Source organism: Hetaerina americana, unplaced genomic scaffold, assembly GCF_022747635.1.
Source record: "Hetaerina americana unplaced genomic scaffold, ioHetAmer1.1.p SCAF_28, whole genome shotgun sequence".
NCBI lineage: Eukaryota > Metazoa > Arthropoda > Insecta > Odonata > Calopterygidae > Hetaerina > Hetaerina americana.
The window spans coordinates 350,433-378,333 of NW_027286852.1; the positions used below are offsets into that span (position 1 = coordinate 350,433).

At 39.8% G+C, this 27,901-nt stretch overlaps 1 protein-coding gene across 1 annotated transcript; it reads right to left on the reverse strand.

Annotated features, from left to right (window-relative positions):
* Nucleotides 1-66: 66 nt before the first annotated feature.
* LOC139689863 (dnaJ homolog subfamily C member 8) lies at nucleotides 67-27,565 on the reverse strand. Its single transcript, XM_071586962.1, has 8 exons — nucleotides 27,458-27,565; nucleotides 26,943-27,101; nucleotides 26,627-26,693; nucleotides 14,944-15,038; nucleotides 8,607-8,846; nucleotides 7,700-7,809; nucleotides 3,406-3,455; nucleotides 67-1,280 (listed from the first exon to the last, which is right to left on the reverse strand). Exons 1-7 carry the CDS (start codon nucleotides 27,542-27,544, stop codon nucleotides 3,431-3,433), a joined length of 783 nt encoding a protein of 260 aa, XP_071443063.1. The 5' UTR covers nucleotides 27,545-27,565; the 3' UTR covers nucleotides 67-1,280; nucleotides 3,406-3,430.
* Nucleotides 27,566-27,901: the final 336 nt, after the last annotated feature.

Here is a 27,901-nt window from a genome sequence, read left to right on the forward strand (position 1 = left end):
AAGGCCATCTATTACAGGACACAGCCAAAGATAAATCTGTGGAGAAATCATTGAAATTAATTTAAATGTACTATAAATTTTTATTTTTGAGTAAAGGTTTTTCCAATCTCACAAAATTTTTATCTGCAGTGATCTTTTCGATATTTCATTTCCTTCCCTAGATTTATAAATAATAAAAAATTCAGTGAATTAACTCACAGTACAGAAAATTTTGTCTGATAAATATGCATCACAAGTTTCAGAATCAATGCTTGGTGGTCAATGTCTTAAAAGAGTGTTTTATGCCCAAGGAGTATTTCTTCACTGATTCAATATCGAACCAATTCATTATGCAACATGTTTTGTAACATTTCCCAGCATAGGCACACACCAAATGCATATCCATTACAGAGGGTTCTTAACACTGTAAAAGCACACACGGCCATCCAATTCTCCAGAGTGAATCATTCGCAAATCATAATCCACGAGCAGTCCATTTCCTTTAACTCGATAAAAATCAAGGGTTTGAAGGTTTCATATGTTTATAGTTTGGGGAACCACTGAAATTTACAACAAAAAAAAATTGCAATTCAATGAAGGTGTCCAGAATGAGCCGGAAACAAACAACTCATCCAAAACTTAATATTTTAAATCACAGAGCACAGACAACAGGACTGTATAAAAAACTTCTATTTTCAAATGGTCCCAACTACATATGCTACTTAGAAAAAAATTTCAACATGTAAACATTTCACAGCATTAGTCACAGAAAGCACTGAGTCACTCCGGCGGTAAGCAACCTATTCAAAACTTCCAACGGCACTCAACACAGCTGGTCACAGGAGACACTGGAATCAACTTTTCCTTGGATGAAAGGAGAAGAGAGGTTTACAATCTCTCCCTTAAAAATTGACGCTATCAGAAATGTAGAGAGAATTTTAAATACAACTCTTGATTGCAATGGACAATCAAAGAAAGATTGCCACTCTTCAGAAGTGAAAGTTCAACAGCGCAAGTCATAGTTTGTGCACACTGTGCAAAACAATGTCACTGCTACTGTTCAACCCATCTCCCTCCATGGCTCTCCCTCCTCGCAAGCAGAGAGAGGGCAGGGAGGCAAGGACGGCGGTTTTAGTCTTTAGGCGAGTATCTCCCCAAGAAAAGGGAGACCGCCACTGATTGCCACTCCTCCGATTCCTTCCTTCTGCCCAGCAACCATCTTCTGAGACCAAAGAATAATTCCTTGAGGCTATTTCCAATGCGTGCCATTCAATGTTGGAGACCACTTCTATTGCTGGGGACTGGAAAGCAGAGAGGAGAGAAAATGTTAGCTAGAGTCGGCATTTGGTCGGCAGATGGCGCAGCAGCAGATGACACCAAATGCCCAGCACCACAGGGTTAACCATTGCAATCAGAGGTGCTCTTTTTTCTCAATTACCAAGCAATCAACTGATTCGCCAAATTTTAGCGACAAGCAATGAATAGAAAATAAACTAATCAGTGCCTCATTCTCAAATCAATAATTAAATTATCAAATTCACCCAGACAGGCATTACTTAGTGAATATGGGGCATTGCCACAAAATTAAAATAAATATGTAACATACGGGGTGCGGTGCTTCAATCCGGACGAATTTCAATTTCTCACCACATTGTTGTTCCACTGGAGGTTGCAATTGGCGGTCTTGATAGTAAATAGCAGCCATAACCTCAATATGGCCCAGATGTTACGCACAAGTGCTGAGTACAATCAAAGAGCCACTATTATCGAAAGTGATCACACTGGGCATTATATTTTGCATTAGTCTGATTCTTCTGGTACCACGGATCAATTTTTTACAATATTATGGCGAACTATCATGTTTCGGAGAAGTCTGGGAGAAGGTTTTGCTAACCCAGCGAGGAAATCTCATTCGAGGAAACGCAAGCTTGTCCAGATTTAAGTGCCGCACCCAGTATTAGCATGAACAACTGTGCCTGACAATGATTTTAACGGGTGAAACAAGCTGTGCTTTTCTTTTATGATACTGACTGGTCGATAGTAATGAAATTTGTTTTATTTTTGTGACATTTCTAACCATCGATTAAATTGCTTCTTTTTCTGAGATGTTCTGCTCAACTTAATCCCTTAGATATTTGAATCTGCCAACTCTCAAACTTTAACCACGTTTGGGCCACCTTGACGTTTGCCTTGAATGAGGTTTTCATTGTTGGAACTACGCCATGCGTCAATGGATTCAGACCATTCGCATCCTTTCCTTGGGATTAAAACCCACCCCAAACACCACACTCTCTTCGAGATTTTAAACGAAAAGGTACCATTCATCAAAATGAGACATTTTATATCATTTTTGTACACCGATTTCGACCAAATTTTTATGTTTTTAAGGGTTATTAACTCTTTAATATGAAGCAAATAAAAATTACATAAATATGGTCAACTGAACATAAAAAATATGGGCATTCAAAATTTAAAGGAAATTTCTATGGTAAAACGCAATAGGAAAAATTTTTCTTAACAGCCACCAGATGGCAGCTACAAACAGGTACGTGTATGCAGTCAAATTGCTAAATAAAAAACTTTTGAGATATCATAATGATCAATTGACAAGTTACACAATGCATTCTGTGAACCAGTACGCTTGCGGTGTTTGGGGCCAGCTCAAGGACATATACCAGTATGCTTATGGGTTAAGGTTTGTGCATAGAAGTTATTAATTCAAGGAACCCTTCCCTAGAGGAGTCCGTTTAGCAAAGCAGTAGCAGTTATGCCAAGCTCGTACCATAGCACACACACTCTCCGGTACCCTCTTCTTAGGCATAGATGCTACCATGACTCAAGGAGAATACTTGGGAAGCTGCATTATTTTGCTGTTTGACCAACTAACGTACATTTCGAGACTCTGTTTTGCCCTCAACAGTTTTTTTTAAATACACCATTTTGGTACTTGAGATCTTGGATATGGATCACATTTTTCAATTGCATACAAATCCATAAAATTAACAGAGGTGAAAGACTGAGGAAGAATCATGGAAAAATATTTGCACCTGGTACGGTGACCAACATTTTATGAACAAATGTTTTTGGAAACCAACCAAATTGAACATGTTAAAAAAAACTAAAAATGCCTTCACTGCATTATGCCCTCATCAAATTGGCACAATACATGCCGGAGACTTGAAATCAATTTTTTATTTCACTTTGATCTTATTTTAGATTATTGATATTCAAGACAGAACCAACAGTATGACGTGAAGCATTTTCCAAGTGGCCAACACAAGGGAAAGGCTGATGCTGAGGAGGAGGGCGCCGGTGAGGGGGGGGGGTGCCCCACCTCCATTGGCACACACGGCACAGCCCACGCCATGCAAGGGAAATGGCATTTCAGGAGGATTGCCAACCCTGCAAGAAATGAGGTGTACTGACCTTTGTCAGAATGGTGTGAGCATCATCAATGATCACCATCAGACCGCTCACTGCTCACCAGTCCGCAAGGGCAACAAAGGAATGAAAAGGTTGTATGAGAACATTTTGCTAAAGCCTAAAAAATTCTCCAAACTTTCACATTACAGCAAAAATAAAAATAACATTAAGGTAAATTGCACAGCACAAGATTGTACAAAAACAGTAGCAGCACTCCTGAAGGTTAATCCAAGAAATTAATTTTGTCAATTTGAATGAAAAGAGTGTGCAAACAAAAAAAAAGCTTGTTAATAACTAAAAGATGGAAAGTCATCTGAACATTATGAGCGCAAGCAATGAATGATGGAATATCAAGATTCAAAAATACCAATATTAAATTTAAGACGTAACAACGCACCAGAGGCACCACACAAAGTAGTCTCTCCCAATCACACACTTCAAGGCCACGGCCCCTCTCATCAAAGCCAAATGTCAGCTGCCTTTCACGCAATGGATGCTCTCTTTCAACTCCAGAACAAATCAATATTTCAATGACATTTGGCACCCAGTGGGTTAAGCACCTAGCAGCCCTGAGAGAATTCCCACACCTTGACTTTTTCAAGAAATACGATAAGACGCTAACAATTCAAACTTCTGTTAGCATATTTTTGAAAACAAAAGAGGGTGCATAACCAAAGATATCAATTATTGACTCCTGGAGGAGTTAGTCCAAAGAGTGGGAGGGCCAAAGGGTGGGCTACATACAGACAGCTTCAATGGGGAATTGGGATGCTGGGAGATGGGCAAAGGAAATAAGCTGGAATGGGGGACAAAGGGGAGCCGAAAGGACTACACAACAATCGAGGACCCAACATATTCTTATTTTTCAAAGATATACATTTTTTGCTCACCAAGGTTTCAACCTCCTGTCGCTAACAATGATTGGCACACCCTGACAGTAACAGTCTCGCAATCTGGTTTGCTAAGGAAATATTCTATAGTGTACTCTAGAACATATGTTTTTATTTCTAAATGATTAATAAGTTCTACATGGTCACTTTTTAGGGTTATAAGGTACTTAATCATGGGAAAAGAGGAGCTTCTACAAATCAGTCCCTGCATTTTGATATAAATTGACATCAAGAGAGTGCGGGAAAAATGAATTGGTAGACAGATACTTAACTTTTTGGAAAACGTACCCAAAAGTTTAAACATGGATGAGTTAGGAATATTTACTGAAGCCTAAATAATTGAACTCCACAGTGGGTTGGGCAGACGGTTCACTTGCCCATCGAGCAATTGTTTTTCCCTACCTTTATTATAGATCACCTTTATATTATATTGTGCATATTTATTTGTTCTGGCATTATTTTTTAATGATTATTTTATCATTATTGTCAAAGATATTCAGGTGTTTTTGCAAAACTTTTATATCACCCCATTCCAATATGCATAGCACCAGAATGATAATCTGTAGCCATTCGGATAAAAGAAGGAAAAAGCATTTCGAAGAACTTATTGGAAACTGAATAACTCCAGCATTGGGAAAATGCAAGAGGGAACTGTGGCTGCTGGGAGTTAGCTGATATGACATCACTTCCACCACTTTACCAAATTACATATTAGATTAAGGGCCAAATACGTTGGCATATTCCCAGGCTGGACCAAACTTAGCCGTAGGTGAAGTCAGGCTAATCGTTCTCCAGTTCTCGCATGATGTAGCCTTCAGCATTTTTAGAATAGGAAATTACACTGATCTGATGAAGTGTTCCCACCTAATTCCTCCCAATTAAATGAATGAATTGGTCCGTAAAAGCTCTTCCTCTGACATTTTCCTAAACCATTAAGTAGTATTGCAGGAACGTTGTATAGCCCCACGGCCTTATTTGATTTCAATTCCTTTAATGCCCCTACTATCTTGCCATTGATTAGGCCTAGACCTAAGCTGTCCTCATCTACAATAAACTCTCTTTATGTGCCTAACCTTGCCGGTCTTATGTCTTTACCATACAGTTCCTCTATGTATTCCTTCCATGTCTCTTAAATTTCAGTGGTTCAATTAACATTTTCCATGAATTAACAACGATTGTTGACACACATTTTCCCTTCTTACTCCCTACGAGTGCTTTCATCGTCTCGTACGCGCACCAATTTCACACTTCCCTTGTACGAGGTCTGTTCAAAAAGCATCACGAGTTCTTGCCACAGGGTAGAACGGTAAATAAGAAATATTACCTGCAAGTTATGCGCAATTTGCACGAAGCAATCTTCCACAAAGACCGGATTTGTGGAAGAACAAATATTGGCTTTTGCATCTTGACAACGACACATCGTTACTTGTTTGGCCAAAAACAACACACTAATGATGCCACAGCCACCGTATTCCCCAGATCTGGCCCCCAGGGACTTTTTCTTGTTCCCTAAACTAAGGAGGCATGTAAAAGGATGACACAACGCTATGATTGACAAGATAAAGACTGCATCGAAGGAGGAGCTAGACAAGATCACAGAAAATGATTTTTTGAAGTGCTTCGAGGATTGAGAAAACATTGGCACATGTGTATGATATCTGATGGGGATTGATTTGAAGGGGACAAAATAGATATTTATGGATAAATAAATGATTTTTGAAAAAAAAACACAAAAGTCATGATAGTTTTTGAACAAACCTTGTAAACTCTCCATATCCTTACATTACGCCCTCCATTATGATTTACCCTCTTTGTTTTAGGCCTTAGTGCATTATTTATGTTTTTGTACTGTCTTATGCTCAATTGCAACGATATTTTTACATTTCCTTCTCTCACCTATCTTGCTTGAGATAGATAATTTTCCTTGGCCTTACTTATTTACTGTTTCAATAGTTTTGTCGGTGACTTTCAAAATGCATTATTTGATGCACCAATCTTTCTCCTACCATACCTGCCTTCCTGTTCTCCTTCAAAAAATATTTCCACTGCTTAACATCCCACAGAGGAAGGATCGGAAGGTTAAATGGCAGAAATTACAGACAAATGAAAGCACATGATCAGGACCAAGGGTGAAGAAAGATATCCAATTGTAATCTGTCAGAAGACAGTTACACTAGAGAAAATTAATATTTAATGTAAGCATAGCAACGTACATTTACAAATGACACCTGGAAAGAAATTGGCTCCTTTTCTCCGCGAGGGGAGGTGTAGGATGAGATTGTACAGGAATTTTGGGTTTCAGGAGTTCACATTTGAGGTTTTCATTGCATTGATTCATATGGGACCCTGTACCTCGTCCATAAAAAAAATTAGTGAATTAAATGGTTACATAACTTATGGATCCATAAATCAGAGGTTTCACTGTACATTAAAAGATGTATTAATGCACACAAACATGGCTGGTCCATACTCTAGATGTCATGTGTGCTCTAAAGAATATATTTCTAGAACCATTGTGTTTATCGCTACCAAGAGTCAGTGAAAACAAACATCCATACGCTCCATCTCCAAGGTATGCCTTGCGATGGCTCATCACAAAGCAAGCCCCCGGGATCTGCACTAGCATCCTGAGGATTTGCACGTTTCCGCCCCTTGTCTGACCAAAGCTAGGGATGCTCCTCGGAATGCTGCAGACCTCTTTGTGTGCGGAAGGAGAGAAGCATTCCTCCACAGACGGCAAAATACTCACTTGGAGACAAACACTCTGGAGTGGTTTAAACATAAAGAATAACACGCCACACATGGAATTGAAATATTCTAAATTCAACTGAAATGCAGGGAAGGTGAATCTTTGTGGGCGGAGACAAATGAAGAAGAGCCGTCAGAATATTAGCATTTTTGGGGAGAGGACGAGGTGGGAATGGACTTTGGGGTGGGGCAGGGGAGAGGAACGTCAAACGGAACAGGTTGGACCAATGCTGGAATAACTGGCTGGAGGCTGAGGAACATGGAGGGGCGAGCAGCAGCAAAAGTCAGGAGCGCAAAGCACACAAGAGGATTGGCAGTTGGATTTTGAACAATCACAGCTACAGGCTCAATTTCAAATTCCCAAACAGTTACATTAAAAGGAGCTGAGATAGTGCTTAGCATTCAGAAACTTATTCCGTTGGCGTCAATCGGGCTGATCAAGATTAATTTCCAACAAACAAGCAGTCAAGGTTGAAAACATAAGTCAGTTACACTTTTTAGAATGAATCATCACTAAAGAGCCATGAAGGAGGCAAATATTTCAAAACATTTGATGTCCATTATTTAAGTGAAAGACAGTGCAATGCATTCTTCATGACAGGAAGAAAAAAGTGCACAGATGAAGAACCCCTCACAAATATGGGGTGAGCAATTCATACCTAGACTCAGCTTTGTGCTTGGGTGGCTTAAATCCCTTGAACTTCTTATTCTTGCCGGAACCTGATGCTTGAAAAGCCTTCCAACTGTTCACTCTGTTCTCTCGAGATTCCTGCGAGCACAAGAAAAGATGTGATCGTACTCACTAGTCATGCGTTTGCATCACATCTGCCTTCAAATTGATATAATTGTAATTTAAAAGTGAAATCATTATTAACAACTTGAAACATTAAATTTGAATTGGGAAAATGTAATGATGCTGTCAATAGACCCATTACAATATACAAATCGAACACAAATGAACTTGGATTTTATTTGAGTACTCAAACAATAAAACATTGAAAAAAGAACACAAAACTCAACGCAAAAAGGGATTAATATTTGAAGAAAATAAGGATTCATTTTTTATCAAATTCTGGATTTGAGCCATTACAAAATTTTAAATCAATGTCACTATGCCGAATGAGTAAAACTTAACATTTCACACTCCTCTCTTGATGATACCAAATGCAACGGCCATGACAAAGAAGACTCACAATTACAACGCGAGAAGCGTTCCCAGGGCTATGCAATACAATTGAGGATGGTTGAGGCAAGGGATAGGAGCCAACTTCAGAACAATCGACTCCACCAGTTGGCCAACACATGAGCATGACATCTCAAGAGATTAACCATGGCAGGAAAACACTAATGTACCAAATAAAACATTCATAGGCTAGGGATGGATTCAGAAATGCCATTGCTCTATTTGTTAGACATGGGCAAAAGGGAAGGATTCTGAGATTAATGTCCAATTCTATGAATGCATGCCCTGGGGGAGGGTTGGCTGAGGGGGGGGGGGTGCCCCCCCAGTCCACTCTCTCTCTCCCTCTCTTACACCCCTTCCATCAAACCATGTCCGTTGCCCACCTCAAAGTTTTTCTGCCACTCCTTCTCAAGCGTGGCCTTCTGCTCCTCCTGAATCTCCTGCTCCCTCTTGCGCTTGCGCTCTTCCATGTCCCGCTGCTCAAGGTCACGCCTCCTCCGCTCCATGTCTGCAAACAACCGCATGGTCATGACATAGATGGCATGTCGACGGTTCACCGGGTCGTCCTCATCAACCGCTGGGTCACGCCCTTCCCGCTTGAGCTTTTTCTTCTTCTCGCTTATCTATGCCGAGGAGGAGACACGTGTGTGTGTGTGTGACTGGGAGGGAAGGTCTCATTGATTGGTTCGGGGGGCCAAAGGAGTGGATCCCATCAGTTTCCCATTCAAAGGCCTCTCCCTCCGCCCCACGTCACAGATATGTATGAACTTGTCAATTAGCACCAAACAAGGCAACACTTCTGTGTGAAAGTGCAATTAGTAAATGCTCAAGGCCTGGAGGCTTTCCCCAGTAAAGGAAAAATCAAGAAGCACACTTGTTTTTTTTTGCCCTTTGGCAAGGAGGCAATAGATTAATATGCTTTCAGAGCTTTAAAGGCTACATTTTCCACTCAAAGTGAATAATGCATTAATGAATAAATCAGGGGAATTAAAAATATTTCAGCATGAAATTCCTAATTAATAGCTTATGTTTTATCAGAAAGACTAAAACCATGTATCATTGAATGGGAAGTTCTGTGAAATCTTTACAAACTTAAAAGAGATCACATCCAAGTAGGAAATGACAAAACATGCATTCATCACCCTCGGTAGATAATGGACGAAAACTAATACTCAGGCATTTTCATACTAAATTGTCTACATCGTGAAATGGAAAATTAATAAGTTGCCGCACCACACAGACAAAATACATAACATAACCTAAAATGGCAATATAATGGGCAAACTGCATTATAATCTGCCTAAATCCACAGCAGATCAAGGTCAGTGTTTACAATACTTGACCAAATCAAGAATCCTATTTGTAAGTTACATACATTTTATTCAAATGAATCATTTGGCAAGAGCTACCCAATTAGTGCTCAACTACATAACAGCACACAATTAATCAAGGAAACAGAAGCACAAACCCAGGATTTATTTGCTCATGTAATTGCAAGGTCATTGAAAACCACTGTTTACATCTTGTTCACAACAGGGAAACTTTCAAAATGCAAGTATTTCTTCTCACCCTTCCTCCACGGTCCCAGAACCCGGACTCCATGGTCCCAATCTCACCCCAAAATAAAGATGACTCTCTATTTATCCTCCTCCATGCCCCGCACCTATCTCCCTCACACACAATCCTCACTCAACTCATTCACTCCCCAATCGTTTCTTCCCCAATCACACTTCACCAAAGCTTTCCCCTTCACCGTTCTAGGAAAACTTTTATCAACCATAGAATTTTCATCATAGAAAATCCACAACTTAAGGCAGCTTTCGGCTGGACACAACTACCAAATATCTCTTGTCTCTCTAAACAAAACACAACCCATTATCCTACTCCACAACAAGCCCATATTCATCTCCCCATACTTCTTTCCTCCCTTCATTCCCTTCAACATCCCAATATCCTATTTCTGCCCCTTCCTGTCCCTAATCAATATGCTGTCCTATTTTAATGTTTAACTTAGCCTTTTTCTTTCTAGAAAATCGCAAAACCTTTGTTTTATTAATATTGATTCTCATCCCATACCTGTCGCACTGAATTTCCAATTCACTCAGCAATGCTTGCAGCCCCTTGGCTGACTGACAAACTAGAGCTTGGTCATCAGCAAACCTAAATGACTTCACCAATATCCCACCGACTTTCATTCCTACCTCCAGTTCTTCCCATGCCTCTTTAATTATTTTCTCCACATACACGTTGAACGGCACCAGTGACAATCGACAACCCTGCCTTACAGCTCTTACCAACACTGCCCATCCAGACTACCCATTTGCCACTCTTATCTGAGCAGTCTGAGACATGTACAGGTTGCGGATTAGCCTCCTGTCCCTCCTATATTTTCCTATTTTCTACAATATACTCATTAACTTCTTCCAATTCACTCTATCAAACACCTTTTTGAAATCTAGGAAACAGGCAAATACTTCTTGATTGTATTCTATATTCATCTTGATTAGTGATCTCAATACTGCAATGGCATCACCCGTACCTCTGCCCTTCCTAAACCCAAACTGATCATCCCCTAAGTACCCATTCACACCGCTCTCCATCCTTTTGTTGATGATCCTGAGAACCATGAACCATAGAATACCATTTTGATATTAGGACATTTACTAATTCTTTATGCATTAAAATCCTGTGTTCCCTTCTTGATTTCCTTGCATTCAGCACATCTTTTCAATATAATTTATTACAATATTATCTTTTCTACCCAATAATTCCAATACTTCCTGGACTACTTACGTTGAAAAAACTGAGCTTATATGGAGAATTGAAATAATTTTTTTCTTCTAGCAGTTTATTCATACAAATAGATTTAAAGATGTCCTTCATCACACTTTATTTTTCAACATATTTTTCCTATTAGCTCAACACAATTTTCCTAATTATACTAAGCATTCCTAAAAGAAGAACATCCTAAGGTTCTTAAAATAGGCATCTGAAATATTTGCTGGCTGCGACCTAATTCAACGCAAAATCTCTTTCTAACAAGCCAATTTTTCAAGTTTGAAAATAAAGAAAGCCATTTGGGGCTAAATCTGGTGAATACGGTGGGTATTATAATAATTAGAACTTTAATTCCAAAGCTTTCACCATTCAAACTTAGAAGGTGCATTGTTGTGATGGAAGAGAACTAACTTCTTTGCCAAATGCAATGTTCTCTCTGGATTTCTTTACTCGACCAATGCAATAACACATGTTCACGTAACTGATGCATAATAACACCCATGTATCTTTTGTCATTTTTGCAATAACCAATACATTAACATGCATCCCAAAAACCGTGGCCAACACCTTGTCGGTTGATTTCACCCCCTGCACCTTCTTCGGAGCTCGGTCGCCTTTCAAAACCCAGTGTTTCAAATGTTCTTTTGTCTCTGGAGTGTATTAGCATAGTAACCATATTTCGTCCAAAGTTATGGTTCAATGCAGAAACTTGTCAGGATTGCAACAAAATTACACCACACCAGCCTCTGAATTGACCATAATTTGTGCCAATTGTTATATCATTGTGTAAAGTCCAATGTAAAGGCCAAAATGCTGTATTTGGACTAGTGAAAAATAAATAAATAAGATTGCATTTATTTTCCATTCAGAGCAAATGCACCACTCATCTTGCCAAGATTTTCTTTCAACACCCTATTTTCTGGGCAAACTTGAAAACACTATACGTGGTGGTATACCTGGCCTCGACTATTACGCAAACTTAGATTCATAGGGAACTCAAAAATATATTATGGATTAGGTCAATCATCAAAGCAAAAGTCCCTTTCACTGGAAGTTCCGAGTAATGTTCATCACTTGTGGATGTATGGCCACATCTTAACTCATTTACCCAATCGTAGTAGTAGTAGTAGTTTTGAGGGGAGGCGACCGACAGCTAAGGTCATTTGCGCCATAGGGGATGGATAGGAAAGGATGAAGGGTGGAGAGAAACCCGGCGTCGGCATTAGCCTACTCTTTACGAAAGGCGCCAAGGGGTCCGCAGCTTAACGTCCCATTACCCAATCGTTAACTGTTGTAAATGCAGAAGTAGATTGTGTGCCATGAACTTCATCCTACTCGCCTTTGATTTTTTTCCGCATTAAGCCCTAAAATAGAAGAGTTTGATCAATGTAGGAAACATTTTTTTCCATTTTTCAAACAAACAAAAGTTTGTCGCTTCAATGGCTTATGCGATTGAATTCAAGAGATGGATATAGCTGGAACTTAAACAGCAATCTAGTGAGAGGCTTACTAAAAGCAAACCTTTTCTGATAATATGAATGCCATCTCTTGGATATTCTAGGGAATAATTAAACGAGCCAGTTACACTTGGGTGTTGTATCATGGCAGAACCTATTTTAATTTTTAACAATGCTCAGCTATGAATTCTCAAGCTAAAAATAACTCGTGATTTAAAATGCAATTAAATTTAAAAATTCTTTTCAACATTGTATATGAAGAAACACAACTGTTCCTCAATCATGCTAACCATGACTGCTCATGCGCAATAGCCTCATGGTCATTCTGGGTGATTCCCCCCCCCCCTTTATCCTGAACGATTAACTTGCACCAAGAAATGAAGAATGTTAACTTGCCGCCAGCCAGTGTGCCCCACCCCAAAGGAACCTTAGCTTGAAATTGGGAGCAGCATCATTGATATCCGAATGGAATACAGGAATTTGACTGCTTTTACCTCATCAATTGACACATGCATGTGAACTTTGGATGAATTGCAACTCTAGATGCCAAAGGATTTAACTCATTTTACTCTTTCAGTAGGGACGTAAAAAATACGAGGCATATTCATAAAGTAAGGGCCGTTTGCTTATATTTAAATATTGGCGCTTCAGAACACAGTTTTACTCCTACAGCACCATCTACTGATTCATTGAGAAGCTATAGCAGCGTTTGTTTTGTTTCAGAAGTCGTTTGCTTGTCCGTGTATGCAAACAACAATGTCCACGACAATCGTTCATTGCGCCAGCTGTGAAGTGCATTCTGGGACATGATTCTTGCATGCGAAGTGGCAGGCCCAGTATTCTGACCGATGAAATTGTTTCGTAAGTAAAACAAAAACTGCAATGTGATCGTAGATTGACGATTAATGGCCTGGCTGAACATTTTCCTCAACTTGGACGCACTTCTGTCAACAATATTGTCACAGAAATCCTCTGATACCACAAATTGTGTGCAAGGTGGGCACCGAAAATACTCACCGAGCACCACAAAGAGCAAAGAATGTCCAGTGGACGAGAGTTTTTGGGCCCCCCACCGCACCTAACCTTGCACCTAGCGACTACTTCCTCTTCTTGCACTTGAAACAGTGGCTCAGTGGACAACGTTTCGAAACCAAAGACGAACAAACTCAAGAACGGCGTAGTCAATTGGTTCAACTCTCAGGCGGCGAGCTTCTAGGCCCAGAGGGGTTAAAGAAGCTGGTGCAGCAGCATGAAAAATGCTTAGAAGTGAACGGTGATTATGTCGAGAAGTGGGGTAGGTTGGTAGCTGACTAAAAGTGCCAATAAAATGTGTTTCATATCAGTATATTTTTTCCTTTGACCAAACGGCCCTTACTTTATGAGCATGCCTCATATATAACACAACTTATTACTTTTAGAGAACAGAAAAAAATATCCACAGTTTTAGTCAAATAATCTTTTACGATAAAATAAAATGCAATAGAATACATGAAAATTGTATATTAATATAAACCAAAAGTTTTAGAGACAAATTTCAACTCATAATTTTGATTGCACATATATTAGACATATTTAAAGGAAAAACAGTGTCTCCAGTATGACAGCAAACATCAGTAAATTCTGTAAAAAGCATGGCGAGACAAATGTTCATAAATAAATCAAAAGTCATAGCCTGAACATGGCATACAAACTAAACTGGTTATTTATCAAGGAAACAGCTTTGATTACATTCATGCTTGAAGGGAAATTTGAGTCAATATAGTACCTCATGATCTCCTGGGGTGGATTAGATAATAGTCGACATGTATTTGTGATGATGTTTGACATATGCATCCATGTGAAAATATGAAGTCCTTGTTACTCATGGGTATGCTTTGGAAGTAATAATTTCTGTTGATTGATCATCAACACAAATCTTAGAATTGTTCCATAGGAACATCACCCCCCTTCTTATGTAAATAAGCCAAGCAAACATGTAAGTTAACAAAAGGAGAATGTAATAATTATCTCCTCAACTGAGAGACGAAATGTACATAACCAAAAACAAGGTTTTTCTGATGCAAAGAAAGAAAAATATCCTTCCAATTACCTATAAATAAAGGCATTAAACTACAAATAATAAAAAAATTGGGGCATGCTTTTGCAACAGTAACATCAGCAGTGTCACCCTTGAGTGTCAATCCACAATTGCAAGACTTTCCAAGCCATGCAGACAGAAGTCACTCACCCTGAAAGCTCAAATGCTTGGTTTTAATGCTATAGGGTTCGGATGTGCCAAATTCAGAGTTCCTAACACTGAAATGAGTTCTCTGAAGACATGACAACACTGAAAGACTGACAACAACTGAAAGCTCAACAAGTCTGCTCTGTACCAAGAATATCATGACTTACAATTTAAGAGAGCTTTAGCAAATTTATCAAAAAATAACACACTGGTCGATGGTGGCAGTTGTTGGTCGAGAGGCACCCTAAAACCTTATCTTACCATGTGCTCCGTCCGCTCCTTGGCCTCCTCAATGACATCCAAGCACTTTATTCGGGTTTCCTCACATTCCAGAGTTTTGTATGCTCGATTCACAACTGAAAAGAAAAAGGAATGACATCACTTGATTGAACCATCAACCGATTAACCCTTTTGGGGCCAGCAGGCTGATTGATCAGCCGGGTATTTCACCACTTGCATGTTGACTGTTCTGTGCACTGCAAAACTTTTGTAGAAAATGTATGAATATCTGTTATGCTTCCTTATCATTGCTGACAGATTTTCATGATGAAAATGAAATATATGTTCGCATTTTGGTTATTTGAACATAGGAGTTTTCTGCATCATATTGTGTCCTCTTTTTCTGCGTAGCAGATACCATGTCAATGTAAGCTTTTATATAAGCTTACATTTTATCATGATCTCAGTATTACTTGCTAGCTTTGCATTACCATATGGTCGTTCTTGTAGAGAGCACTAGTTACCTCGTCCCTTTTGTCTTCAACACTTTTTCGGCAACACAAGACATCTCATATTAATGGAAATCTTAGCTCTGGTATGGGATTTTTTGCAGAAGCCCTATAGATGTTGCTTAGGAAAGACTAGCAGTGACAATGATTACTCAATAATTCATTCTGTTGGACGTAATTTGTCAAAAAAAAACAATGAATATCTTCTTCCTAGAGTTCCCTGTTTGAAGATTTGGATAGAGGAGAATTATCAGCTGATTCCCGGGAAGATTATGTGTGTGGGACTTGAGTACATTTTTAGTATACTCAATGTGACTATTTGAAAATAATGCCAAAAGCATTGAATTGTTTGAGTGAGCTAAGTAATAGTATTAGAAACTAATAATAACAAAATTATTAATGCAAAAAAATTAATTAATGATAAATTTTCTAATCTTTAAGTAAAAGCTTACATAAAAAAATAAATTCTAAAATTACATTTTTTTCTCAATGTGTAGACGAGATAACAACATCATTGAATTTTTTTATCGCACCTGTAACTATTTTAAATGTATAGAAAAAAATTAGCTAAAACACATTCATATTAGGCTTTATACATGCACATTTCTAAGAGCAAACCTGCAAATTCATCAAATCAGCCCTGGTATTTTCCATGTATGCCTGGGAAAAGAGGCTGACACTAAAAGGGTTAAGTAAGTGCACATGATTCAGTCGGCCCACATAAATCAAGCGGCCGCATGAAACTAAAATAAGGAGAAGTAGAAGGTGTCACACATTGAAGAGGCAAAATACTCCATGAATCCAGAATACCATTACATCGCAGGGTGCATTTAGAGGTCCACGTATCGGTAGATTTCCAAGGGCCAAGCAACTCCAGCAAGCCAGGTAACTGGGGCCAATTGACACAAATGCTAAAAGAGGAATGCATTTGCTCAGCAACATCTACACTATGCTCACTTCAAAGATTTTTTGAAGCTCAAACCCTACAAATGCCTCATAATTCTTGAGCCCCAATGACAAACTTACCCATGGAGCCAACTGGTGAATGCCAACCATATGCCAGGACACCTTGACATGCCTAACAGCGGCAGGGAAGGATCCTTTATCCCTACCTGTAAAACCCACACTCACTCGCACAGATGGAATTCCCTAGATAATGGTGATCTCAACCAGAAAAGAAGGACATGACGTGGAATCTCTCCAAATGAAATATTCTGGAAGTAAAATCGCCCCTCATTCAGATTTCCCAGAGGGGTTGTACACAAAGACAACAGCACCTGAGAAGAAAGAAAAGGCGAGGATGAAAGGAGTTAAAATTGAAACTTGGAATGCAAGAAGCCTCCAAAAATGAAACTGAGGAAAATGTGAGCAGAGAGACGGAGAAAAAAAATGGTGGACATTAATGGAATAAGAGAAGAAGAGGTGGGAAGGATGTGGTGAAGAACTATGCGGAGGCATTACATTTGATCACAGTAGGAAGGACAATGCAATGCCATGATGTAATGGGTGACTGGAACAGTGTGACGTGGAAAGGAGTGGTGAAAGGAACGTTTGTGCAGTATGGACATGGAGGGAGGAATGAGAAAGGTTGGCAGACTTCTGAAGGGAAAATAAGTAAAAAGCTATGTATATGCTAAGTACATATGTATTCCTAAAACCTACCTTTTATATATATATATATATATATATATATATATATATATATATATATATATATATATATATATGTTTATATAAATGTGTGAATATATATATGTGTGTGTACATGTGCATGGGCATGTGCATGTACATGGGTGTGTACATGTTTTTTTTTTAAAGAGGGAAGAGAAAATGCTCTTTACGCACGCCCTTACACCACACACAAGGATAAGTACGACATTGGGCTCGGTCTGGTCTCGAAGTCACCCAAGGGTGAATAACCACGGGTTCCTGGATGTATTGGAACGCGGCCGGAGTGTGCCTCGGCGACCCATACCAAGTAAAAAACTACCTTCTTTACATCCAAGGCTGATCCCCCGCGGAACTGCCGTCAGGCATTACTTCGCGGGGGATTAGCGTAACTATTGCTAGCTCTTTCATCTGTTTAGCAGCATCCCTACTCCCCCCTCCCTGCCATGATGTTGGCGGCAAGATTAGGGGTTCGGGGTGCTTATCTTCCTTCCGGTTTTTTTTCTAATACTCTTCTTTCTCTCTCTCTTATATTCTATCTTCATTCTTCTTTCTTCCATCTTCATTTTCCTTTCTTCGATCTTCGTTCGTCTTTCTCTCCTGCTCTTTGATTCGTGGGTCCTTTAGAACTTTCGATGCAAAGATATCGACTGCTCTCCATGTCTCCTTTGATGACATCATCACCTCCGTCAAACCTTCTGGAGTTATACTCTGTTTAATCGTCACTTCTAGCTCTCATTGTATCTAGGGCACTTGAAAAACACATGCTCCGTATTTTCGTCGACTCCTATACAGGATGGGCACTCCAAGGACTCGTCGTGCTTGAATTTGTAGAGGTAGGCTCGGTAGCACCCATGGCCTGATAGCATCTGTGTCAGGTAATAGTTGACCTCACCGTGACTGCGATTCCGCCACTTGTCAACTTGAGGAATCAACCGGTGCGTCCATCTGCCCTTAGTCGAGTCATCCCAACTTTTCTGCCACCGTTCTAAACTCCTTTTACGTTCTTCAGTTTTCAGTTGCTCTTCTTTTTTCTTGTCTTTCAAGTCTCGTAAAGCTTTCCTTCGTTTAAAGATCTCCTTCCGTTCTTCCGCCAGTATCTTGATTGGCAGAAGTCCTGAGATGACTTCTATTGCTTCCTTGGACACCGTGCGGAATCCACTTGCTACTCGTGGGGCGCTTAGCCGATACACGGACGTCACTTTCCTCCGTGTGCTCTGGGTTGTGAGTGCGTTGGCCCAAATGGCAATGCCATACGTGATGACTGATGTGAAGACTGACGTCAGGAGTGCTCTCCTCTTCTGCTTTGGACCTCCGACGTTGGGCATGAGCCGTGATAGGGCCTTCCCAACTGCAGCTGCCTTTGAGCTTGCGCTCTCTACCTGGGCTTTGAAATTCAGACGCGAGTCAATCTGCACGCTGAGGTATCGTAAGGATGACTGGGTGGCAATTCGATGTTCTCCCACTCTCAGAGTTATGGTCTCCAGGGTCTTCCTGCTGGTGACTAGTACCGCTTCCGTTTTGAGTTCGGCCAGCTCTAATCTCATTTGCTCCATCCATTCTCTACACATCTCAAAGGAATGACTGAAGAGATGGGTGACCTCATCGAGATGCCTTGCCACGATGACCATTGCGACATTGTCAGCAAACACCACTTTTGTCACTGCTCTGGTGCCTTTAATTTTCAGCAGCCCATCATACATGATGTTCCAGAGTAGCGGTCCAAGCACCGAGCCTTGTGGAACTCCTCCGGTTACATTATACTTCTTAGGACCTTCATTGGTGTCATAACTCAGGATTCGGTCTTTGAAGTAGCTCCGTACAATCTTCAATAAATATCCAGGGACATCCATTTCGGAGAGCGCCTCCATCATACGATCCCATCTGGCCGAGTTGAATGCATTTTTGATATCTAATGTCACTATCAGGCAGTACTGTTTCTCGCCATTCTTCCACCTTTCTGGATGAGGAGGAAACAGAGAGCTGGAGGAGTGAAATGGAAATAATAGTAATAAGGATAGCGATTAAAATAAGGAAGCGTTCAGCAGGAGAAGAAAAGTGAGTTATGAGGCAGGATGGATATTGGGCTGAGGGGGACAGTAGTTGAGAATGGATGTGAGGCATGGAGAGTGATTAAAAGGGACCGCGGTGTGGGCGTTCGTGGTGAAGTGGGGATGAAAGGAGGGAATGAAGTGGAGAGACCGAGTGAGGAAGTGTTGAGGAGGGGAGCGGGGGGATATTGCAGGAAACAGTCGGAAAAAAGAAAAAGCGATTGGCTAGGACACGTGCTGCGAAGGGAAATAGATGATGGAATGAAGGGTGGAAGGGTCATGTCGGAGAGGGCGGGGATCAAAAAGACGGACGGTGTGGGTGAGGGGTGTGTGGAAATGAAGAGGGGGGCACAGGAAAGGGTTAGAGCATTGGACTGCTGACAAGAGGATCCAGGTGTGCCTCCCTGGGCACACTCAGCTTCACCTGAGCTGCTTGATATCACTTACACCAGAACTTTCTGGGAAACTATAGCTGGGTTCTGGCCCCCCTTTCCTGATTTGTGGATTTTACATGCCATTGGGCTCAACAGTGGGTGAACTCTACCATCAAATACCAAACCAACATTTGGGTTCATTGCTGTCTTAGTGGTTTTTTTTAAATTATGGTAACACAGATCAAGGAGGAGCATCAATCCGCATAGTTTCAGAGAGGGAAGGCAGATTCGGACTGCAATTGAACAATAATGAAGCGTTGCATCTGATTCAACAAGATTTAACAGTGAGTTCACGAAATGGAATTTGGAAGTGCTAACCTTTTGCACTCGGGTGCTTTTTTCTCGATTGCCTTAGTCTACTCAGGATTCAATTTTTTAAATACCCCAAATTTACCAAGCGTGGCACTAGAATGAAAAACTGGAGTTTCTTTTCATACAATCTAATTTATTTGGATTGTTTGACATAATTATTGATAAATTTATTGATGAATCATAATTTAAACTCTATAATTTTTCATGGTATGATATTTTTGGAAGCATTCACCAACACGAAGACCTGGTTTACATTCACATGTCTCACAGATATATATCGTCTCTCTTCTTCCACCTTTGATTTTTTGGTTAGAGCAAACTGCACAATCTTCATGTTTTTTGTTAGGGTGAGGTGTGATAATATGGAGTTTTCCATCTAAACGTTGCTCTATGTTTGTGGATGGTAATCTAACCTGGAAGTTTGTGTACCATCTCGGAATTCTCCAACGAGATCGTATACTAGTTTCCTAACAAATTTCACATGCAAGATCGGTTTTTCATTTTTTCTTTGTCAGCATTCTTTATAGAATATAAATGAATTTACAACACTGACCTCAAGCCCCCAGAAAAACAATTTACGCCACCATTTTAGAGTTTTCCTCATGAAACAGTATGTGCTTGTGTAATGATCCGCTGTATCAACTCCCCCCATAAACTTGGTGTAATTTGTCACAACCTTGGGTTTGAGAACTATTTCATTCCCACCACCACTAACTCTCCTTTCCATGGACTCAGTCTCTGCAGTGTCCCACGTACTGAGCATTGTGACCATCCTCCTGTCTTTCCATGCAAGGAGCATTACATTTTCATCCCTGTAAGCCACTGTCTCTCCTTTCTTTAGCTTTGGATGCATGATCACAGGTGGATTATCTTTCCTATTGGGCATTATTGTCCCACACAAGTGTGTTTTTTCCTTTAGCAATTCCCTCGCAAGAGTGACACTAGTGTAGTACCTGTCAGCGAAGAAATTATAGCCTTGAGAACCAGATACAGAGTTCTTCAATCTTTCATGCAGTTCTAAAACTATTCTGCTAGTTAAAGGGAGATCAGGTCTCACCAATGTTTCAGTTGTTATTCCACCATAATAAGGGAAAAATGAATGTACGTAACCACTTTTGGAATCTGAGAGGACATATAGACGAATACCCCATTTTGTTGGCTTTTTAGGATTATACGTGACAAAGTGTACCTTTCCCTTGAAACCAACAACAGCCTCATCAACAGAAATCTCCGTTCCAGGGCAGAATCTCTCCCTAAATTTCATTTCAAGGTATGACAGGAAGCAGTTTACCTTCTCGGTTCTTGCTCTCAAATATTTACTTGACTTTTGATCATTTTTCAAGCGTAACATCCAAATATTTTCAAGAACCTTTCTCTTTTGAAAACAGCTCGAAAAAATGGTGTATGAGACTCAAAATCAGTGAACCAATTACTCTGTAAGTTAGGGTGATTCAATACACCCATATTTAGTATTACGCCAAGAAAAGCCTTCATTTCCGCAATCGTCACATCTTTCCAATTATTCCAAGTGGATCGCCGCGATAGTTCTTTCTGGCTAATTTTATGCCTAGCATACTCATTAGTTTCTTCTGTTATATTTTGTATCCATGTGTCTGTAAAAAACAACTGAAAAAACTCTATAGGTGTGGCACATTCAGAAGGAACTTGAGGTCCAACACGTAACTGACCAGTGGAGAAGGGGATTCTGCTAGGCTCAAGGTCATTAACAGATACAGCATTCCACTTCTTTTTTTTGGTTTTCCACTATAAACACTACTTTCACTGGGCCTTATGCCCGAATGCACAATGCCATCACCTATAATTCCATCACTATCACTTGAATAAACAATTGTGCGTCTTCGTTTTGTCGGTATGAACTCAACATCACTGTCACTGTCGGTACATCCACCCTGATCTTTGGACGCTTTCCTTTCCATAGTTCCACTTGGACCAGCGACTGGTTCATCATCTCCAAACGCATTCTCAGATAACTCACTTTTGTCACTAATATATTTGTTAATAAATTCGTCAGTTTCGATGTAAAATTCTTCGTCGCTGCTTTCTAATTCTTTGGAATACTTATCCATCGTGGGGAGGTGAAAATCATTCAGAATGAGCAACTACTAGTTGGCTAAGCATTCGTCCAACTAAATGGAAAGCATCCGTTGTAAGAGAACCCTCTGTCATCAGGGAAAACACCTGCGCTATGCTTCTAGAAACGTAATCAAATTTCGGGGACTAAGATAAGGAAGGTTCTTTACCACAGGAGGATGATGCAACCTCAAAAAAGCACGACAAAGGAAAAGTGCTAGGGTTCGAGTTACTATGAATCAATCACTCGTGTCTTGGACACTCCTCAAACAATGATGATGCAACCTCAAAAAAGCATGACTCCAGGAAAAGGCCTAAGGTTCGTGTTCTACTATGAACATAATAGATCATATCTTGGACCCTCCTACTCATGTTTCCTGACTATGCAATAGATAGGAAAAGAGCAGGCAGAATGTTTGATGAGACAGCGGACATTAGGAAGAAAAGGAAATAAAAGAGTCCAAACTAGAAAACCATGAACTATGATTGAAGGATCAGCTGACTGAGGTAACTTTACATTCTGGCGATCTTTTTTCAGGCACCGATAATCTCTAAAAGACATCTCTTTACATTTAGTTGACGTCCAAGTAATGAAGGGCAAATAATGCAAATGAAAAAGAACTTACAACACAGTCAATAGATTACAAAAAACATCTGCGTAGGTGGTGGCATCCTTTGGGAGACGGCATTTATGTCAACGACGACATTATGGGTCGATACTATTCATTTATAAAACAAGCCATGCTATTAATTAAGCTTTAACTTTCCTTTTCCTTTCATGCAATGATTACAAGAAAAGTTATTGGAAAAATAGTTAAATCCCAATTCCCCTTGCGGTGAAACTCAGTGTCGAGTGTGGCTCGACATACGAGCTGCTGCCGTTGCTAACCGTGTCGAGTCACACTCGACATCCGAGTGCAAAAGGTTAACAGGACCAACAAGGGCAAAAGCAGCTTCTAGAGAAAACCATGGTAGAGGACAGGGAGCTGGGTACTACAGATAAAAAATGGAAACATATATAAAAGGGATGCAGAAAGCCACAAGGAAAACTATAAAAGGTGTAAATTAGAAAAGAGCAAGGAAACTAAGGGCTATGGACAAGATGACTGGAGAGATAGATGAGAGAAAGATATGGAAGAATATAAATAACAAAATAGGCAGAATGAAGTATAAAAATTAACAGAGGCAGGTAACAAATGGAGCAAAAGAAGCATAGTGTAAAATGCAGGGCAAGGATATGGAAAGCTAGCAAAGGGAAGGTGAAATTGGTGCACTATTCAAGAAGATTGAAACACTATCAGGGAGTAAGAGGGGAAGATCTCGGTTGACAGTCGGAGATAAGTTGGGTGAGATAATAGTTGACACAGAAAAGATACAAGAGAGATGGAAGGAATATATGGAAGTACTGTATGGTAAAGAACTTACACTAACAAGGTTGGACATAGAAAAGGAGCATGACACAGAGGAAGATAGCTTAAGTCCAGACATACTCGACGATGAGATAGAAAGGGCATTAAGGGAGATGAAATCAAATGGGGCCATGGGAGTAGTCAACATTCCTATGGAGCTACTTAAAGGTTTAGGAAAATGTGGGAGGAAGAGTCTTTATGGACTTATTGAGTAGCGTTTATGAGACAGGAATCTGGCCAGAAGATTTCATCAGATCTCGTCTCTTAGTTCAGTATTAGTTCCTATTCCAAAAATGGGAAAGACAGACACATGGGAGACTATTGAACAATAACGTTAATTCCAAATGCAGCTGATGTGGTTGTCAGGGTCATCGATAAGGTGATGGAGGACAGAGCAAATGATTCTTGGTGGGATCATCAGTTTGAGTTCAGGAAGGAAGAGGCACGTGTGATGAGATTGTAGTTTGAGATCACAAAAAAAGAGATGAACATTAAATAAAATCACGATGTATTTGTCTGTTTCATAGAATTAAAGGAGTAGGTTTGAGGGATAGGAGGCTTATCCACAGCCTGTGCATGTTATGGACTGCTCAGATGTGAGTGGGGTATGGTGAGTCCAGATGGGCAGTTTTAGGATGAGGAGTAAGGCAGGGCTGTCCAACATCACCCTTCAAGTTGAAGGTATGTGGATGAAATGATCAAAGAGACAAGGGAAGAACTGAAGTAAGGAATAAAAGTCAGTGGACAATTCATAAAATCAGTGAGGCTTATAGATGATCAAGCAGTTTGCCACGTAGCCAATGGTCATCCAAGGGGTCGCAAGCATTGCTGAGTGCATTGGAAAGTTAGTGCGATAGGTAGGGGATGTAAATTAATGTAAATAAAATAAAGGTTAAGTGAAATTCCATGAAACTGCGGGATACCGCAACAGTAGCATTTGATGGAGTATTCCTTTGTACGTGCATTTCAATGTAACAATTTTAGAGGGTAAAAATCATTTGCCTTGAGCAAGATTGCCTTTGAAATTTGCCTAAGGTGAAAAGACTAAGTGTTTAAAGTTGGCTTTAACCTCGTGGACTGTGGTGCGTCGCGCACGACTACTAATGCCTGTGAAATTGTAAGTACATCACAACATCTTGTTCCTTTAAAAATCCCCCAAATATCGGAGTTTAAGAGGATGCCTCAATAGCTTAACTGGCTAAAGCACTTGGCTGGACATCAAGGGATCCGGGCTTGAATCCCAGTCAAGGCGAATGATTTTTATACTGACATTATTGCATTGAAAGTTTATGTAGTTTTTGAGTAACAAAAAGGTTAAGTTAATTTTTAAAATAGGTGACAATACTTGAAAAGCTGGAATGGTTTATGAACCTTGGAAGTGGTTTGGATCAAATTAGAAGTGGCATAAGGAGAAGAATTATTTCCGGCAAAAAACTTTCAGGAGGGAATTGATGGCAGAGAGGTTGAGTAAAGATGTTTAGAAAAGGCTGGTTTCAAACTTTGATAAGGAATGTAGTGATGTACGGCATGGAAACATGGTCACAGACGCAGGACGATAGCCTTAGATAGGAGGCTTCTGAAATGTGGGAGTGAAGGAGGATGGAGGAGGTGAAATGTTCAGGAAGGAAGAAAAATGAGGACGAGCTGGGTATGATGAAAGGGGAGGAGAGGGGATTGTTGGAGATTATCATAAGGAGGCAGGAAAGATGGATGATGCAAAGCATACTGATTGGCAATGCAATGTTGAAGCCTATGACCCAGTGGAGAACATTAGGCTAGAAGGGATAAGAAGGCGATTGGACTGTTGAATGGAGTGAAGGACGTAAGCACAGTTGGCATGGCTCTGAAGCTCATCAGAATACACAATTCCTCCCATCTCCTTAATTTGCAGTCCCGGGGGAGGGATTTAAAATCTTTGATAGATGCAGTGGCAAGAATAATTTCTCCAGATCAAATGAATGAAGTTCGGATAAGTAACCCTTTTTATATCTCTGTAAAAATTATCCAGTGACACAAATAGTCATGGATCTCTGAAATATTGGGAAACTCAAAATGGAATTCCTACAAAATATTTGGCATACACGAGGAGAAGCACATCCCCTTATCACCAAATGCCCTCACATGGCTATGATTCCATTGTTAATAACTTATACAGGTGAATCAGGATATAAAATTCTGTTTTCAATTAAGTCCAAAACATAACACAACCTAGAGTCTACATGGCACATACAGGTGGGTACATTTCCCATAAAGTGTACCAAGAGTAAAGCTTTTCATGGATATAAAACAAAACCAAGTGTCTCACCATATTTTAACTGCATTTTAATACATTTATTAGTATGTACTTGATTTATTTTCCAAAATAAAGGTTCCATAGAAATTTAATAACTGTTTGCTTTTTATGTTCCTTGAATCTGCATGGTAAACCTAGTAATTTGTTTCTTTTTGTAATGAATAGGTGGTACAGGAGAATTAATTAAAGATGAAGAGGGTATGGGTACCATAAAGGTTAGAAAACCCAAAGTTCAAGGGTAGACCTTACCTCATACATCCTGCGAAATCTGCAACTTAGAGTCAAGGGGCCAGTTCCTTATTCCCTGTGCTGCCCGAGGTTTCTCGCGGCCCAAAAATGGGTTTACGGTACCCAAAATATCACACAGCTCACACAAAGCTGAGAGAGACAATATGATGCATCACTCGGAATCGACCCTGGGGCCTCTGAATAACAGTTTCAGGCGTAACATGGTGGAAATCCTTCATGATAAAAGTAGACATTTGCCTTCTCCACATAAAATAATTGTATTACGATTCAGGTTTTGCTACAGCGTAACATCTTCAGGACCTTATTCTTTCATCTGGGCCCTCTGCTCAATAGCCCAGCACTCTGCCCACGGGAAAACCATGCCTCTTTCTTCTTTTGTAAGTTATTACATAAGAAGATTGATTCTTCTAGTCTACCATCGACTAATTATTTAAAAATTATACCCAGGATGGTGGGAAAACCCATTCCTTTCAAAAATGCCCCTTACAGTAGGAATTGTGGCTACAATAACTCAATGAACATAAATCAACAGATAGCGATTCTCATGTGCACTTTCTTGAACTTTGAATTATCTTCGACTGCAAATGTATTGATATCAGCTCTAACTGGCTCGTTTATAAATAAAATACATACTTAGCGAGGAACTTCACACATTCCCATGACTTATCATCAATATTTAACGATAGAATAAAATCCGCAAATCACTCACTTTCAAAGGCCTGTTGCGCTCTCTCCGGATCATCCTGATTTTTGTCGGGATGGACCAAAATGGAGAGCTGTAAAATAGATGTGTTAACATCGGTTAGAGCTCAACAATTAAACAAATAATGTTTAAAAAAACAATATTTAACCGCAGAATAACCATATTAACATTTAAATTAACATTATTGACAATATCGAACACTTATGATTAAAAATACTAAAAAAGGGTATAAAATCTTCAGATTGTTCATACAATATTCATCGAGCATCTTCAACTTACACATTCCAATGTAAAATTTTATTTTATATTCATGATATCTCACCCTTTTGTATTTTTTTTTGATTTCATCGAGTTGCGCTTCTGGTTCTACTTGAAGAACTGCAAATGGATTGAGATTAAAGTATGTAGATCCTGGCCTGAGAAGTCGGTCAATTTGTTGTTTAGGAGTAAGTACAGAGTCTCTTTTCTCTATTTCTTTAACCTGTTTGTATAGAATGTTTGAGGTAAACACATACAATCAAACAATTATGATATTTGCAATCTTGATGACTTAAATTACTCTTTTATCTAACTAGGGTTTAAACGATGGAAAACATCAACATCGCTGACTTTGATTAGCGGAATGCTTAGCCTTTTGCCAGCTATTTCAACGTAATAAACCCAGCAAAGCCTTTCCAACTATGGACTACATAGGGAAGGAAGTTTTGTGGTCTACAAGTAAATTTTAAAAGACTGCCCTTCGGCTTTCATATTGTACTCTACATTATAGAGGTCGAAGACGCATGGCCTTCTAGGGCATGTACAGAATAAATTTTAAAGTTGTTAGATTATTTTTACCTCTGTGTAAAATTCGTTGAACTCTAATTCTTTCTTAATAGGGACACCAGTTGGAAGATTAGCTGTTTTGGTATGATGTGTCGCCATTTTATTAAGTTGGCTTTAGGAGGCTCGTTGTAAATCGTCGGTCTTTTATTTGTCGGTTCCGGCAATATCCGCGAGAGTTTCCCTTGCTGTAAAGCACCCAAAATGCCGCCGGTTTTAAATTTAACAAAAAATTAATCCTTATCCATTGGGAAGAGTAGGTAGCGTAGCAAAAATGGAATTTCAAAACATTTATAATTTGAAGTTAGATTAATCCTTGTAGCCAATAATAAGACACTTATATGGCTCCAACACCGTTACATCGGCCAGCCAGTGGCCATCGACGGGGACAGTTAAAGGGCTTGGCAGCGAGAAGACATTATTAAAAATAAGCCGGAATTCACCAACGATCATTTCTAG

What these genes read in the sequence shown, in the direction of transcription:
- LOC139689863 (XM_071586962.1), bottom strand. Translation starts at nt 27,544, where the DNA reads ATGGCGACACATCATACCAAAACAGCTAATCTTCCAACTGGTGTCCCT. An exon ending in AGGAGCGGACGGAGCACATG is followed by an intron (nt 8,847 to 14,943) that starts GTAAGATAAGGT and finishes TCCTCGGCATAG; the next exon opens with ATAAGCGAGAAGAAGAAAAA. An exon ending in AAGCACAAAGCTGAGTCTAG is followed by an intron (nt 3,456 to 7,699) that starts GTATGAATTGCT and finishes ACTGGTGAGCAG; the next exon opens with TGAGCGGTCTGATGGTGATC.